The sequence below is a fragment of the Camelus dromedarius genome, chromosome 11 (assembly GCF_036321535.1).
Source record: "Camelus dromedarius isolate mCamDro1 chromosome 11, mCamDro1.pat, whole genome shotgun sequence".
Lineage (NCBI taxonomy): Eukaryota > Metazoa > Chordata > Mammalia > Artiodactyla > Camelidae > Camelus > Camelus dromedarius.
Genome location: NC_087446.1, coordinates 38,509,880 through 38,527,518, shown reverse-complemented (window position 1 = coordinate 38,527,518; position 17,639 = coordinate 38,509,880). Strand labels below are relative to the sequence as shown.

At 42.0% G+C, this 17,639-nt stretch overlaps 1 protein-coding gene across 1 annotated transcript in view; it reads right to left on the bottom strand.

Moving 5' to 3' along the window:
- C11H12orf75 (chromosome 11 C12orf75 homolog) overlaps nt 1-17,268 on the bottom strand; it is a 34,923-nt gene extending 17,655 nt beyond the window's left edge. The window contains exons 1-3 of the mRNA XM_010996453.3: nt 17,177-17,268; nt 14,843-15,195; nt 956-980 (exon numbers count right to left, since the gene is read on the bottom strand). Coding sequence (XP_010994755.3) covers nt 956-980; nt 14,843-15,195; nt 17,177-17,268 — 470 coding nt within the window. The remainder of the gene's footprint in view (nt 1-955; nt 981-14,842; nt 15,196-17,176) is intronic.
- Nucleotides 17,269-17,639: the final 371 nt, after the last annotated feature.

The window sequence follows — 17,639 nt, the reverse complement described above, 5'->3', positions numbered from 1 at the left end:
TGTGCAAGCTGATGAGAAAGCCGGGAAGTCCCACCTTTGTGCTGGTGGGGAAGACAGAGCAGGCACACCTCTGGCCACGCACAGGAGCCCTCGCCCCAGCCCCACTCCCCCACTGCAATAAAAACCAAGGCGCTCACCCCCTTCCTTCACTCAAACTGAAGGCACCAGTTTGGGACCCCACCCTGCTCTCCCCAGGAAGCCTCATTACATGAGTAATACAGCTTTCATGCCCTTGTGGTGCGTGTGTTGCACCATCAGTCTTGACATCCAAACTGACTGGGGTGGGTGGGACGGAGGTTGAGCCCACTCTCCTGGTGTGTCCACAAACAATCTTACATAGTGAATGACTGCCATGTCCTTATTACATCCAGATTCGAGGTAGGAAGATGCGAGAAAGGGGCATGATGGAAACGCTGAAAGGGTTCCTTTGCTCCAGAAACCTCTCAGAGGGAGATGCCCCTTTATTAAGTGTCCGATGGTCTAAAGTCCAACTCAATATGGGCTACCTTGAGTGGTCATATATGTTTCCTCAAGTACCTCATTATCAACTTTAAAGCAATTCAGTGTACTTTTGGTAAATGCTTGGCTCCCGTCTCTCCCTGTGGGCTATGTCTAAGATGTTGCATGTTCAAAGGAGCTAGATGCTTAATTCTCCCATAATCGCTTGCTTTCAATTAGAAGAAACCTCTATAAAAGGTGGGACAGAAACACAATTAAGCACTTCCCTTTCTTAAAGTGCTAAGGAAACTGAAAGGCTAAAATGAAAAGTCACAAATAGTCCCGTTCTTCAAATAGCACTTCAGGTATAAACCAAACGATGATCGTGATTTGTACACAGTACAGAAAGTATTTCTATGTATTTTCAGCCAAACCGACATATAATCTAAAGGTCATAACCATGAAAACAGTGTCTTTCTCATAAAGAATTTTAAAAATCATTTTATTAAGTACTTACACATCTTTAGCTGCTCCTGCAGGGCCTAAGGGGGAAAAGAAAAGATAGCTTTTCATTATCTTGATAGTATCGATACAAAAATTTTAAGCCCAATACCCAACAAAAATTATATTCTAGAAGAGCTGAGTTGAGAATATGATTTTTTGAAAGATCATTTCAAAAGAAAAAAAGGAGAGCAGGAAAACCATGAAATCCAAATGTTAGGTTTAGGCAAATTTATTCTGCTCATTTTCAACAATTCCTATACATCATAAGGTGTTGATTCTGAAAGGGGTATTATAGACCATCCAATTTAATCTCCTCATTTCACAGATAAATTAACAGACAGATTTGAGAAATATTTTCTAAGCCACACACCTTCTAAGCTGGTATAAATCACCCTACGTACTAACCACAAAGTAAAGTCACAAGACAAAACGGAAAAGATGTCCTCAATGAATCAGGAAGTCTTAAGGACGCCAGCCCAGCTCCATAAGGAGTTACGTAACTTTCTAACTCTGCTCCTCTGTGCTACTGAACCCTCTCATTTCTGCTTCCCACTCACCAAAAACAACCCGTCTCTTTTGGATCCCATTCCAAATCACTTATCCCAGATCCTATGCCCACAACACAGGCCCATCTCCACTTCCTCCCTCTACTATCCTTACCTCAACAACACAGAACTGGGTTCCAACTTGATCAGCTCCATGGCATTAGGTATCCTTTAAAGTCTTACAACCTCACTGCCCTCTGGTGTCAAATGAGGGAAATAAGAGCACCTTCTCAAAGGTTATTGTCAAGGTTTTTAAAAGATGTCTATCCCCATCAAAATACCAATGACATTTTTCACAGAAATAGAACAAATGACCCTAAAATTTCTATGGAACCACAATAGACCCTGAATCACCAAAGCAATCTTGAGAAAGAACAAATCTGGAGGACTCATGCTCCCTGACTGCAAACTAGATGACACAGTTATAGCAATCAAAGCAGTATGCTACTGGCAAAACATGAACAGACAGATCAATAGGACAGAATAGAGAACCCAGAAACAAACCCACACATATATGGTCCATTAACTTATGACAAAGCAGGAAGGATATACAATGGGGAAAGGACAGTCTCTTCAATAAATGGTGTTGGGAAAACTGGACGGCTTCATGCAAAAGAATGAAACTAGACCACTATCTTAAAATCATACACAGAAATTAACTCAAAATGGATTAAAGACTTGAATGTAAGATCTGAAACCACAAAACTCCTAGAAGAAAACAGGCAATAAGCTATCTGACATCAGTCTTGGCAATGGATTTTTGGATCCGATTCCAAAAGCAAAAATAAACAAATAGGACTACATCAAACTAAAAAGCTTCTGCACAGCAAAGGAAACCCATCAACAAAATTAAAAGAGAAAATATTTGTAAATCATATCTGATAAGGGGTTAAATCCTAAATATAAAGAATGCATAAATCTCAACAGCAAAAGAAAAACCAATCTGATTTTTAAATGGACAATGGACATTTTTCCAAAGAAAACAGACATTTCCAAATAGACATTTTTCCAAAGAAGACATACAAATGGCCAATAGGTATATGAAAAGATGCTCAACATCACTAATCATCAAAAAATGCAAATCAAGGGAGAGGGTATAGCTCAAGTGGTAAAGGGCATGCTTAGTATGCACAAGGTCCTGGGTTCAATCCCCAGCACCTCCTCTAAAAATAAATGAGTAAATAAACTTAATTACCACCCCCCCAAAATAAACCAAAAAATTTTTTAAATTCATATTAAAAAAAAAGAAAAATGCAAATCAAAACCACAGTGAGATAGCAACTTACTTCAGTTAGAATGGTTATTATCAAAAAGAACAAATAACAAGCGTTGGCAAGTGACGTGGAGGAAAGGAGACACATGTTCATTGTTGGTGGGAATGTAAACTGGTGCAGCCACTATGGAAAACAGTACGGACCGGTATGGAAGTTCCCCAAAAAATTAAAAATAGAACTACTAATAATCTAGCAATTCCATTCCTGGAATTATCCAAAGAAAACACAAATACTATTTTGACGTTACACACCTATGTTCATCGCAGCATTATTCACAGTAGCCAAGATTGGAAACAACCTAAGTTTCCATCGATGGATGAATGAATAAAGATGTGAGTTATATATCTATAATAGATAGGCAGATATAAGAGGATAGGATAATAGAATGGCATTCTACTCAGCCATAAAAGAGTGAAATCTTGCCATTTGCAACAACATGGGTGGACCTTGAGAGAATTATGCTAAGTGAAATAAGTCAGACAGAGAAGGACAAATACCGTGTGATTTCACTTATATGGGGAATCTAAAAAACAAAACAAGTGGCAAAAAAATTAAAACAAAAATGATAGGTATAGAGAAAGGTATGCTGGTTGTCAGAGGGGAAGGGAGTTGGGAAGTGGGCGAAACACAGTGAAGAGGGTCAAGAGGTACAAACGTCCAGTTACAAAATAAATAAGCCATGGGGATGTCACGTACAGCACGGTGACTACAGTCAGGAATATTGTAGAACATACTTGAAAGTTGCCAAGAGAGTATAATCATAAAAGTTAGTTCTATGGGCTGACAGATGGTAGCTAGACTTACTGTGGTGATCATTTCACTATGTGGACAAATACAGAATCATTACATTGTACATCTGACACCAGTATAATGCTATATGTCAATTACACCTCAGTAAAAAAAATAATAATAAATTTTACCAAAAAATGTAAATAGCACAAAGTCTGGCACATAAAAATAGCTCAGTAAGTTGTTATTAGCAGTCACATATTCCATAATCTCAATTTTCATATCTATGAAATGGGAATTAAAATAGCTTCTGCCGAAGTCACAGAGATGTGAAAATAAAGGAAAATGTGCTACAATGTAAGCAAGTAAGTCTGCGGAAGAGGGTACTGCCAAAATTGTCAGAACTATGCCCCAGTGATATTAACATAGGATCTGTGACACTGCAAACTCAAAGCAGAGCATAAAGGTAATCAAGGCTATGCCTCGAACAAATTCTTTGAAGGCTTTGACCAAACCTGAACTTGGTAATAAACTTAGCTTCTCTACTCAGGAAAGAGGAACATTCCTGCTCTACAACTATCATTAAAGTTATGTAAGTAAAAATCGCTTTGGAATCTGAGATAAAGCCAAAAAAAAAAATCCTAAAATTTAAAAAAAAAAAACTTAACATAACAACAGTGGAGTCTTTTGATAGGAAAAAATAAACAAAGGATTAGTGCCACCAAAAACCGTAAAAATGAACACTGTATTTCCGAGTTAAAACAAGCATGAGAAACTGGAAGAACGTTTAGAAAGAAAATAATCTCCTCATTTTCTTAGTTTCATTTTCATGGAGAAAGATGAGGAATGTTTGGGAGGGTTGTCATGGACAGGGGAGGGGAGAGCAGAGGAGCAGGACACTGATTTCTGTGAAGTCTTACAAAGAAAGCGATCATAATTTGAGGACCACGGTGCTCAGCACTGAGAGATGAAGGGCCACCCAGCACCACCCACAGGGAGGGCATCCCACTGCATCTCAGGGATGGCAGCAGGGTGATAGAACAGAGTGGAACTGGGAGGCAGAAGACCCAAGTAAAATTCCTGTTTCAGTATGTGGTTAAACTGTCAGTAAATCACTCCGCTTCAGTTTCTAAACTTGGCCTGACAAAGGCAGCTGAGAAGACAAAGCACAGGAAACATGTGTGAAATTCATTTCAAAACAACCACACCTAGTCTCCTCAGTACTTATTTTATTTTTTGCTTTTCAATTAGGGAAGAAATTTTTTCCCATTTTTTTAATTGAAGTATATAGTTGATTTACAATGCTGTATTAGTTTCTGGTGTACAGCATAGTGATTCAGTTATGCATATACAGATGTATATTCTTCATTACAGGTTACTGCAAGCCACTGGATATGGTTCCCTGTGTTATACAGGTGTAGGACCTTGTTTATCTGTTCTGTACATAGTAGTTCGTATGCGGCAATCCCACACTCCCAATTTATCACTCCCTTCCCCCGTTTCCCCTGGTAACCACAAGCACTTATTTGAACAGCTACCAGGAACCCTCCACCCACTTCACCTTGATTGCACCAGGCTCCTGGCACCCTCGGGGCCTCTTCCCTGCTGGGTTCACCATCTAACATCCTAGCAGGCCCAAGGCAGCGGGTGCCTGGCGTTACCTTGCAAAAGGAAGTCAGCAGATCATTTCTTCTGTTCCCAAATGTCCCTCATTTAAAAGGCACCGTCTATTTAATAACTGCAAAGGTGAGGCAGGGCAAGAAGTCAGAAGCGCTTCATTTTTTTAAAAGGGAAGAAAATGTGCATCTTAGAAGCAAGGTAGCATGGGATTCATGATAAGCTTATAACCAGGGCAGGTAGAACATGACTCCCCAACACAGAACTTCTCAGAGAAAAAGAAAAAAAATTACAATTGTTGAAATCCTGGGCAAAACTATCAGAATATCTAGGTGTATAAAATGTGAAACAGCTCTTTATTTTGCAGAAGTACAAAATCATAAAATCATTAGAACTAAAAGAAAAAATATTACTACCCTCACTACAATATTTTAATCACACTTCACCTATATATTGATGAAAATTAACCAGATGTAGAACTCTACTCTTGATAATTTATGCAAAAAAAATACTTTGACTAGAACTATTCAGAGTGGCAAAATCCCATTTGCTTTAAATTGTGTTGATGGTTCATGAGATTCAGCACTTATTAAACAAATATTTATACTAGTGTATCAGCTTCTTTCTAGGCCCCTGGGATAGAGCTTTTATCCCTTTTAGTACCACTTCATTTCTAGCCAAAAGGACTCTTTACTGTTTAAATACAGCCTTGGTGCATTAATATAAGGGCCTCAGGAGGAACAGTGATGGAAGGAAGGTAACAATGGTTCTTATGGAATAAAAGCACCACAAACTATAAAGACCATTGGAATTTTTGTGCATCGAGATTTTACAACTATTTTCCAAAATTTTATTAATGATAATTGTAATTTTAAATATCGTCCTAAAAACAGAAGGGAAGGAGGTAAGGTCTGCTCTCAGAAAAGTAACACATAGAGTTCCAGGGACAAAAAGTCACGGTAAATGGTTCGAGAATGTAAGGAAGAACATCTCTTTCTGAGTGTAACTGTTTCTTTAACACTTAAAGACTGGTGGTGGTTCAGTGTCACTTCGTTTCCCCATGATTGTGTACACCTTTTACTTTTGTCTAAAGATTTAAAAATTTTTATTTATGAGTCCTGAAGTCAAAAGTCTCAGTCACTTAAAAATGCATAGCAAACCCAATTTATTCAAACATTTAAAAACTTAATCTGATATTGTGGAATCACAGAAGATATTTGGTCTGTGTTCCCTGTTCCTGGCACAGTTTCTAGAACCCTTGGGATTTCCTGAGTGATAAGGGAGACGGGAGCCTCCTTCATTCTAAAGAGGAGACTCCTGGCAGGACCCTAGACAGCTTCAGGATGGGGGCTGGTGGCCAGAAAAGCCCAGTCTGATTACAAGCTTGGAACTTTCAGCCCCATTCCTTGTCCTCCCATAAGAAAGAGGAGCTGGTGACAGAGATCATCACCAATGGCCCATGATTTAATCAACCCTGTCTATGTAATAAAGCCTCCTAAAATGATGGGGTTCAGAGCTTCTAGGTTGGCGAACACGCCCAAGCGCCAGGAGGGGGCGCACTCCAGCTCCATGGGGACAGAGACTCCTGCGCTTGGGAGCCTTACCATCGCCCTAATTCCTCTCTGTCTGGTGATTCACCTGTGTCCTTTACAATAAACTGCTGTTTAAACCAGTAAGCAAAGTGCCTTCCTGATTCCTGTGACTCATTCTAGCAAATTATCAAACATGAGGAGGGCTGTAGGAACCCCCAAATTTGTTGCCAAGGCAGACAGAAGTGCAGGTAACCTGGGGACCCAGTACTAGCTCCTGGTGTCTGAGGTGAGAGCATCTGAGGGGCTGAGCCCTCAAACCCGCGGTGACTGACGCTAGCTCCAGGCGGCAGTCAGGACTGACCTGCATCGCAGGACACCAGTTAGTGTCAGAGAACTGGGGAAGTCGATGGTGTCCGGAGGGAAGACACCTCTCAGAATGTTTCTCCACGTTTTATAAACATCTGGTGCTCTGATAAGTAACTGAGGCTCTGAAATCCTTCACAAATCACACCAAGATTGAACCGTGCTGTATCTGCTTCAACAAATAATTATTTATATTCCAAGTATAGTTTTTTAAACTATATTTTCTTATTTTCTAATTTTATCCCATTCCCAAACAAGTGCAGAAAAGCCTTCTGTATCAGTTTCGTAGGGCTGCTGGAACAAACCACCACAACTGAGTGGCTTAAATAACAGAAATACATGCTCTCGGAGTTCTGGAGGCCAGAGGTACAAAGTCAAGGGGTCAGTCGGTCCAAACTCCCTGTGGAGGCTCCAGGGAAGAATCCACCCCAGGCCTCTCTTAGCATCTGGGGGCAGTGAACAGGCCCTGGCATTCCTGGCTGCTTCTCTGTTCTGCCTCTGTCCTCACATCACCTCTGTATCTCTGTCTTCTCCTCGTCTGTCTCTTATAAGGACACTTATCATTGGATTTAGGGCCTACCCAGATAATCTAGGATGATTTCCTCACCTCGGCATCCTTAACTTCATCATATCTGCAGAGACCTTCTTTCCAAACAGGAGAACATTCCCACGTCCCAGGGATTAGGACACGAACACATCTTTTGAGAGGCCACCCTTCAACCCACTACACCTGCTTATCCCTGTCCTCCTCCACCCCTTCAAAACCAGAAACTCTCTTTTGAAAAGTAATGCACAGCAAAATTAATAATTGGGGAGAATTAAATTCAATATGACATATCATACACGCCACAGACAGAAGTTTGTTCCTAGTGAATGATGAAGCGAGGCAGCTGCAACGCACGTCAGATCAGCTGTGCTAAGTAGATACCCATAACACCTCGGTTCCTATAGACAGACGTTTCTTCACCATCTCATCAGTCTGATAACTTAAAAAGATTGAGCTGCACCGCCCAGTATGTTTTCAACATTGTTCACAATCCTGTATTTATTGTTATGGGTTTCCTCACACATGCCAAATTCTAATATAAACAAAGTATTTCTCTTTTAAAAGAAAGGTCACATACATTTTTACACTTGAAAACATAGTCTATTAATGCCTTTTTCATCACTATAACCTATGCATTTGATAGTTTATGTGACATATTAGAATATTCACAAGTAAATGAATTGCTAAATCACATATTAAATTGCATCTCTTTGTTCAGACTGATAATTTAAAATAAACACCAAAAAAACTACATCCATGAAGAATTTCTAAACGGTACTAAAGATTTACAAATCATTCTTTCAGCATAAATGATCAGAAACATAAATGATTATGACTCTTATGGGAAATAATACAAATATGTAGGAACGTTTTACTCTTTATTTCTTTTATAAAAGAAAAACGTCTCACTGAGAACTGTAAAAACATAACTACAGAAAAATAAACAAAATTCCCTTTAATTGTGCAGCTTGCTATGTCTCCTCTGACCCGTAATAGTTCTAAAACTATGTCATAGCCTCAACTTGGCCGAAAGAAGTAGAACAACAGCTCTTGAGTTCATATGAAGTGACGTTTATTTTTCAATAAGCTGATAAGAAATACAGATTCATAAGTCATTTCTTCAGTCATGGAGAAAAACATTCAGGTCAAGGTGTCCTAGAAATATAAAATGTTTAAAGTATACTTGACCTACAGTATTAATCTCAGGTGTACAACAAAGGCTTTACTATTTCCACACACAAGTGATGACACACAGTATTTGTCTTTTTCTGTCTGACTTGTTTCACTTAGCATAACATCCTCTAGGTCCATCCATGTTGTCACCAATAAAATGATTCATTAATGAACATGGAAGCTCTTTGCTTACAGGTTGTCCTTGCTGAGCAGCTACAGTCTAGGCTGGTAAAAATTAATAAACAGAGGCCTAAGCTAACACATTGACATTTACCTGCTATAATTTAAGCCATGTCTTGATTGAGCTGTAAGTAGCTCATGGCAGAACTTGGGTCACCTTTACAAACCATTCACATCAACTCTTGGGAGCAAGCGAATCTCATGATTCTGTTGCATCAGTGGGAACTGTCTGAGCAGAGGTGCCATTGACATCACGTCAGACATGGTATATCCAAGAGTGGAAGGACCACTGGCGCCCTCCCGCCTTCCCTTTAGAGGAAGCAGCATCCCTTGCCAGTCACCCTCGCTCGAACAGTTTGAGTTCATTTTCACTTCTCCCTCCCCCTTCCTCTGTCACATGCGGTCCATCCTCAGCCAGGCTGGCCTCCGGGGGTCCCTGACATCAACACCCCCACCACTCACTGATGACCCTCTCACGTCACTGACTCCTGACAGCAGCTTTAAATTATGTCACTCTATCCGCTGGGTCTTTCCTTCTTCATCAGCCATGAATGTCTTTCCCTATATTAATAATATAAATAGCATATAAAGTACTTATATGGGGCACTGTTCTAAGCACTTTCCATGTATTAGCTCATTTAACCTTGAGTAGGTTCTATAATTACTCTCCCATTTTACAGTTGAGGAAACTAAGGTACAGTTTAAGCAAGTTGCCCAAGGTCACACAGTTGATAAGAAGGCAGGATTCCAACTGGGGCCTTCTGGCTCCAGAGCCTTCTCTCAGTTCTGAGGCTCTCCTCCTCTCCGTCCTCCTCGCGCCCACCCTAACCATTCTCACTTCCAACACACTGCAACCAACATGAACTACTAACCCAGTCAGAGACTGGTCACTACCCTGAAATACACTGGCCCTGTGTTTTCACACAGCACAAAAAATGCCCTCCCTTCTGCTCTCTGCTTATCCAAATCTTACCTATTCTTCAACGTCAAATTGAGTCCCACTTCTTTCGAGCAGGCTTCCTTGACTGCTTAAGGTTTTATTTCATTCTCTCCAGTGCTACATCTGTCACAGTGTGCTCACACAATTTAGGACTTAATTTTCTATCTTCTTTGCTTCCCCAATATATTTATTCATTCAACAAAAAAACTTTAACACCCAAAAAATTCCATTGCAAGTTTGGATACAGGTCTAGAGGCTGAGGGTCCAGCTGAGAACAAGATGCATGAGGCTCTCACGAGGTCTACGTTTGGGGAAGGAGAACAAAATATTGGCTCTCCAGCAAAGAGTGTCCAAACAAATAGAAAAAAAAAAATGAGTTGAACATATTTAAAGAATAGAGAAGATTGTGGGGCTGAGGCCTTAGTGAGCTTGGGGGAAGTAGCACAAGGTATAAAATGTTGCTGATATCAAAGAACTAGTTTATATTATTTCCCCCCACGTGACCTGGAGCTGAGCACAGTGGCAGAATTTCAGTGCTACCACTTACAGATGTAGATTAAGGCCAGACCATACAGCTACGTCAAAAGAAGAGAATGCAATTATCTAATTGAGGATAAGGAGATAACTAACCTAAATAATTAGACGCAAAAGAACTACAGTGCCTCCCCAGGTACACTGATAAAATAAGATAAGTAATTGTTAAATTCCTCCTTCTCGCCACCTCAGACTATTATGTGAATCACCAGAAGAACGATTATAGAAACATTCGAATAATAAACTGCACACAAAGTTATGGTCAGATAGCTGCCAGTTACGTATCTCTGGTAGAAAACCTACAGCTAACCAACTCACTCAACTACCAAGAGCAGAATCCTTCTGAAATGACCCTGCTGCTGCAAATAATTTCTACCGCCTTAGCCTGCACTGAAATAGGCTCGTTTAGGTATCTGGAACCATCTAAACTTTGAAGGGATTTTCTGGTTTACATTACAGACTCACTTAACAGTCTACACATACGACCGTATGCAGGGTATGACTGCATGTTGTGGACCATCAGCTCAAATGCAGCTGTGCTCACTTCTCTGCCTAATTAGGAATATATTCAAGGAAAAACAAGGGGATAGAGAACCTGATTGCAGAGAGAGAGAGAGAGAGGTGGGGATGGGGAGCAGAGAGAAACCCAAAGAAAGCAAATGCCCCTTGCCCTACAGTAAATGCAATCCTTTAAAAACAGACTCTTTTCATGCAGATATTTCTCTATAGTTTAGGGTCTAGACTCTACACTATGCAGGAAGAGTTCACTGAGTCTTCACTGAATGGAAAATACAAGAAGTCCTCCGACTACAGTTCTAGGTTGGAAAAATCAAATTTCTACATTGAGAGAGTGACCTTACTAAAGCATTAAAACGGGGAGAGCGCTTGTGTAGTCGAAATGGTTCTCATGATCCCATCTACACTGATGGCTCAGCTCCTCCCCCAAAGACCTCTCTGATTAAACTAGCATCTTATTCAACACCTCCTGGGCACTGGACGTTCAGTGCACAGTCTACTCCAATTTGCTTTGCAGTGGTTCTCACCTGGTTCATCTTCCTGCCTTAGACAATCAACTTCTCAAGAGCAGGAAAGTTTGATTTCATTCCACAGTCATCCATTGCTGGCTGCCCCTACCCCTGCCCTAAAAGTTCCTATTATACCTGAGTACAAAGCTTTGCACATAGAGGTGGACTGTGTATAAGCTTACAGTTAGAAATCTACTGTAAAGGAAATCTAACCTGAATTTCCAGGGCCTGAATGATCTGATTCCTTCTGGCCATTTGACTATTTTACTGCATTTTAGCTTCTCCACACATTGGACATACAGAATCAAATTTACTCAAGTACACTACTAAATACCAATTTGTCACATAAACCAATTTCACCAGACATAAGCCAAGAAAGGCAGTTGTGCAGACAGCTCAGGGAAAAGAGAAACAGTTTTCTGGTTTTACCTGAATTACTTAGGGAGTAAAACAGGGCTTATAATAGAGATGTCAGGTTGGGGGGCATTTTATAATGTGATAATGTATCCTTTGAAAGTAGATTTCCTGTGTTCTTATAGAAAAATATTCCGGGAAAATCATTTCACCTTCAACATGGTAATATTCCACTACTGCATAACAATTACAGCACAGTGTGCTTTTACTCTGTAGCTCAAAGTGAAATGGTAACAAAACCAGCACAGGGCCAATGTCAAGCTCGAGCCTCACTCTTCAGGCTCTAGTTCAGCACCCTTCCCACCGACTCTCTCCCTTTTTTTCTGAAATGCTTAAATAGGACTACTGAATTATAGGACTCCTGGGACACTTCAGAAGCTGCGCATGAAATTTACCTGGAGGATGGGGACAACCTCTATTTAACACACTTCATTTCACCTGGATACAGCAACATATGTTTGCAGCTTAGGTGGCAGCATATTTGATGCTGATGCCAAAGTTCACAACTGAAAGAAATTGAAGTACCTTTACACTGTGGCTTATTTTTCTTAACCTTACATCTCTCCTCCTGATGCATTTCCTTTCTGAAACTGAAGTCCTACCACCAGCTGACAGAAAATTTGAAAATAACTGACCAAATCCCAAAGCTAGCCAGCAGGACTCACCAGCAGAGAAACATTCAGGGAATGACTTCCCAGACTCAGAGACAAGAGCAGAGTCACCAAAGAGGCGATGCAATAACTCCCTACTCAGTGTTTGTTTTCTTCTCCTTCATGTCTGACAGTCTGTGCTTGCTATCTTGCTCTTCTCCGAACATAAAGTAATTTTTATGAGCGAGCTTGAGGAGAGAACAGCACGCTCTTACGGAGCTGTCCTTCATAAACAAAAGTGAGGCTCCTCAGCAAGAAGACATGCACTTTGAGAGGTTTTTTTTTTTTTTTCAATATAACTGTATCTCCTTTTATATAATTAGGGGTGTGCATCTAGAGAAAAAAAGTCAACCAAATATTTGTAAAGAGAATCGTATTTTCTCACTTTCTTACATTACCATTTCAGAGCCACCTTACCATTCTGGTTTAGCAATGGTACTCCTCCATCTCTCCCCAAACCTGACAAGCAGTTCATTAATAAATATGTAAATGAACTAAACTAGCTCCACTTTAAAGGAAATCGGTAACAAATCCTTCCTATGATTTTTTTTTTGTAATGTGGATAATTGTTCATAACCTTTTTAAAAGTAGGGTGCATGTGCAGTGGAAGGCACAGGGACACAGTAAATGTTAGGTGGAGAGATATATACTTGACCCTTAAACAACGCTGGGGTTAAGAGCGCCAACCCGCCACAGAGTTGAAAATCCTAGAGTAACTTCTGATCAGCCCTCCACATTCACAGTTTCATGGCCTTGGATTCAAATGACCAAAGATTGTGTAGTCCATAGTATTTAGTACTGAAAAAAAAAAATCCATGTGTAAGTGGACCCACACAGTCCAAACGCATGTTGTTCAAGGGTCAACTGTAATTCCTGGTGCAGGATGTGGCCTTGACTCTGTTCCAGGTTTCCATGCAGAGCTCTCTGGCCACTCTCAAGTTAGAATTTTGTCCTTGCTCTACGGCACTAACTAAGCTAACTAACCTATGTCACTGTTACAGGAATTGGAGACTTGTTCCACAGTGGCTCTCTGCCTATCACAAGGATGGGAATTTAATTCAAGATAGTAAAGGTTACCTATAAGAGAAAGTTTTCAATGAATCACTACCTGGGTTCATTCACAGCTCTAGGACTAGAATCCCACATGTTTTTGCACCTTCTCTTAAAATATTATCTGTGTGGTCACTGACAGCCAAAGAGGAATAACAGACTTGGTCAATTAAATGAGCAGATCTCCTTATCTGACCCCATAGGTGTACATCACAATAAACTTTAAAATAAATAAATGAAAAAGGCTTGAATTTTAAACCATATCTTCCTCAAGGTCTGGGTTAAGGGAAGTGACAGGCCCAAGGTCACAAAGTCATTGACAGGGCATCCACACCCGCCTAGGAAATACTGCAGCATCAGAGCGCTGTTCCCATTTGCTGGTTGGGATGGGATGTGGCATCTGATTGATCTCAATTGGAGGAGATACGAGTTCTTTATCCAAAAGACACTAAAATAGGTCAGAAGATATTACTCAAAACAGATCCAGACTCTTAAAATCAGTAGACACTAGCTGAGTCAAAAAGAAGGGTTGAGTTTTGGAATAAGTCACTGGATACAATGCCTGGCTGACTGGGGGAATCTAGAAGACTTCGCCTGCCAATCAAAAAAAAAAAAAATGAAGTGGTGTAAAAAGAAGTTTCAATATTTTTTAAAATGAAAAATATATCAACGGATCACTGCTAATATTAAAGATCTGTCACACATATTCTAAAGCATCCTCAATACTGCAGCTACTCAGAGAAACCCTACAAGAACCCCAGCGGTCTTAAGCATCAAGCCACACTCGGGTGAATCTTTGGAGCCCTGTTTGCAGTTCCTCTCAACCTCGCTAGCACCCCTCTTCCAAAAAAAGTCCTGAATTGTTCTGCTGCACTTTTCCAGGTGTAGCCTCTAGGTTCCGAGGTGCTGGGGGCTAGGCCTGCAGGAGCGAGCGAAGGAGAGAAGGGAACCGACGCTGGGCACGACTAGGAACCCTCTTCCCCAGGAGGGTGCAGGGTCTACCCGCTGCAGGGGAGCCCCGCCGCTAGGGATCCCCACGATCCCTCCGCAGGATCGCCCTGCAGGCTCTCCTCGTCCAGGCGTGACCGTCTCTGCGCGGAGGGGGAAGGGGGAATGCCATGCTTTCGGTCTTTCCAAAACCGGGAGGTCCACTCAGTCTGTAAAATGGGGACAGGGAGAGGGGGCTGCAGGCTGTCCCAGCCCCGAGTCCCTGCATCCTTCTCGAAGCCTCTCTCTCGGCCTCTTCCTCAGAGGCAGCCCACCCTGTAGAGCTCCCTACCGCCCCCGAGTCGCCGTCCCCGCGCCCCTAGCCGCCTGCCGCGCTCACCTTGGCCCGCACCAGCACTGGTGGCGGTGGAGTTCCCGCAGCCCATCGCGCCGCCGGCCGGGGAAGCCGCGCTCCGGAGCTGGCAGCCGCAGATCCCGGGGGCGGAGATGGAGGCGGAGGGCGGTGCGCCCCGAACAGGAGGCCAGCTGGGGGCCCGCGGGTCCTGGGGGCGCGCGGGGACGGCCCCCTCCCTCCGCCAACGATGGGCGTGGACCTGGGCGCGGCAGTCTAGGGCGGGCCGGGGCGGAAATCGGCGGATACCCCTAGCCCCCGCCCTGCTCGGGGACCCCACCGGACCCACCCGTTCCCTCGGCAACTGGGGCGCCGGCCAATCCGCAGCCTCCTGCAGGCTCCTGGGTCAGGCATTGGTCGCCATTAAAAGGGGGCGGGAGTTTAAAGTGGGTTTGGGGGAGAGGGCGAGGCTGAGGGGCGTGGCCGGTGTGAGCAAGAGGGTGAGGCGGAGCGACATAAGATGCCCACCCGCCCGCCCTCCACATCCTCGTTGCCTTTTCTTCTCTTTCTCCTCTTTCCCTTCCTAGCTCCAGAATGCAGGGAGGAGAGGAAGTAGCAGGGAACACCTGTTTTGAGCAGAGTGGGCGCCCAATAATTGTTAATAGACAAGCCAACACCGAAATCCATTTCTGCTTTAGCAGAAAGCTAATGCCACTCTGTTCATCCATCCACACTGGCTAGTAATGAACATAAGGGCTTCCCCAGGTTGGTCATAGTAACCTACTCCACCTTCAAGTTAGTATCTGCCGTAATTTTGATAACCTGGGTCCAGAACCTGAACTCCGATTTAACGACAGAACTGCGAAATTACGTGGCACCTTTCAACTTAATAGTTGGGCAAGTGTTACTGGAATCAGATTGCCTGAGTTAAAATCCCTGCTCTGCCCCTTAATAGCTGTGTGACTTGAGCAAAATTACTGAATCCACTACTGTATCCATTGTTTTACCTATAAAACTCAATAATAACTCAGATACATGCAAAGTGCCTAACACAGTGCCTGACCCTAAATAAATGCCAGCTCTTCTTTTTCTTAAATCTATTAGAATAAGTGCTAATACCCTGAAGGTAAGGACTATCTGATTTATCAAAATATCCTCCTGGCTCATAGGACAGACCCAATAAATGCTGTGTGAGATGAATTCATGCCAGAAATTAAATCTCCATTTTAAATCCATTTAATATTTATAGAGAGCCTAGCCTGTGCCAAGTCCTTTGTTAAAATTAACTTTCAGGGATTCAAGCATGAGGGAGACAGTCTAACCAGGTAGACAGATTATAAACAAATTAATTAGAATATAGTAGGGCTGCTAACAGAGGAATACAGGGAGCCCAAAGGATACTGGAATACTGGTTAAAAAACTTTACTAAACCCATCCAGCTGTGTTTAGAGAAAATTTTGAACCAGAACCAAGGCCCTGGTGGATGGTTGAACATGATCTTTGAGGTGATGGTGAAGACTGGGTCGCCCTATTATTCAAGATTCACCATGCCCCATTTGAAAATTAGTTGTACCTGAGCATGTGCTGAGATGGTAACTAAATCTTGGGCAAATAGGACATTTTTGAGTTGTTTGACTTCTAGAAGCACTGCTTCTCTACCTTGGCCTCCACCATCTTGGTTCAGTGGCTACCCCTGTACAAATACAGAATTGGTGAGGGAGAAAAGGGGAAACTATCAAACAGCCAAAAGCAACACTCTTGCTTACTTCTTCACTGTCTGACATTGGACTCCAGCACTAGGAGACTTTTAAGAAAGAGAAAAACAGACCCTGACATCCAGAAAATGGCCTGACACTCACAGCTAGGTTTTCATGGTTTCCTATTAAAGACAGTTTCACAGAACATCAATGTCAGAGACAGCTGCTCAATAACTATGAGGAAGTAAGACCAAAAATAAGACCACTCAGTAATCTTGTCTGAATATGACAAAAACAAAGTCGCTGGCAAACCACAAAAACACCAAACAACACCCAATCCTGACTAATATGAATGACTGCTACGTTTTTACCAGTTATAGTGTTAGCAGCATTCCAGTCCTCCTGCCTTGTAGATGAGATTTATTTAGAATATCCCACGATGGGTGGGGTATAGCTTAGTGGTAGCATGCCTGCTTAGCATGCACGAGGTCCTGGGTTCCATCCCCAGAACCTTGTTTAAACAAAAAAAGAATATTCCATCATAGAATTGTCCATGCTTCCCAACAACATTCAATCTAGAAAAGTACCGCTTCCTTAAACCCCAACCAAAATCACCTAACTTGGACCCAAATCTTTTAAGTCCTTTTCTGACACCCTGTTACTGAGATGCCTTGTGGTTAGTTACCCGTGATGTTCATTCTCTGCCACTGCAATGAGCGATAAACCCAAGTTGTTCAACAACCAGAACGCTCCTGATGGTCTTTGGCTGCAGGACATTGACCCTTGTAAATAAGATGTACTCTGCCTTATAAGGTTATAGAGTGTGCTATCTGTCTGTCCTTTCAACAAACACTGTTGAACATCTCGTTTGTGCCAGCCACTCTTCTAAAGGCTTTAGATACAGCAGTGAACATGGCATAGAGGAAATATCTAATGAAAGGAGACAGATTAAAATCAAATAAAAGATAATATCAGATACTATAGTGCAATGGGAAAAAAATAAATCAGGGTACTGGACTAGGTGACTAAGGGTAGAGAAAGAGGTGCTATGTTAGGTTGGATGACCAAGGAAGGCTCCTCTGAGAAAGGGGTATTTTAGCTGAGGTCTGATTGATGAGAAGAAATTAGACACATGAAGACCAATGAAA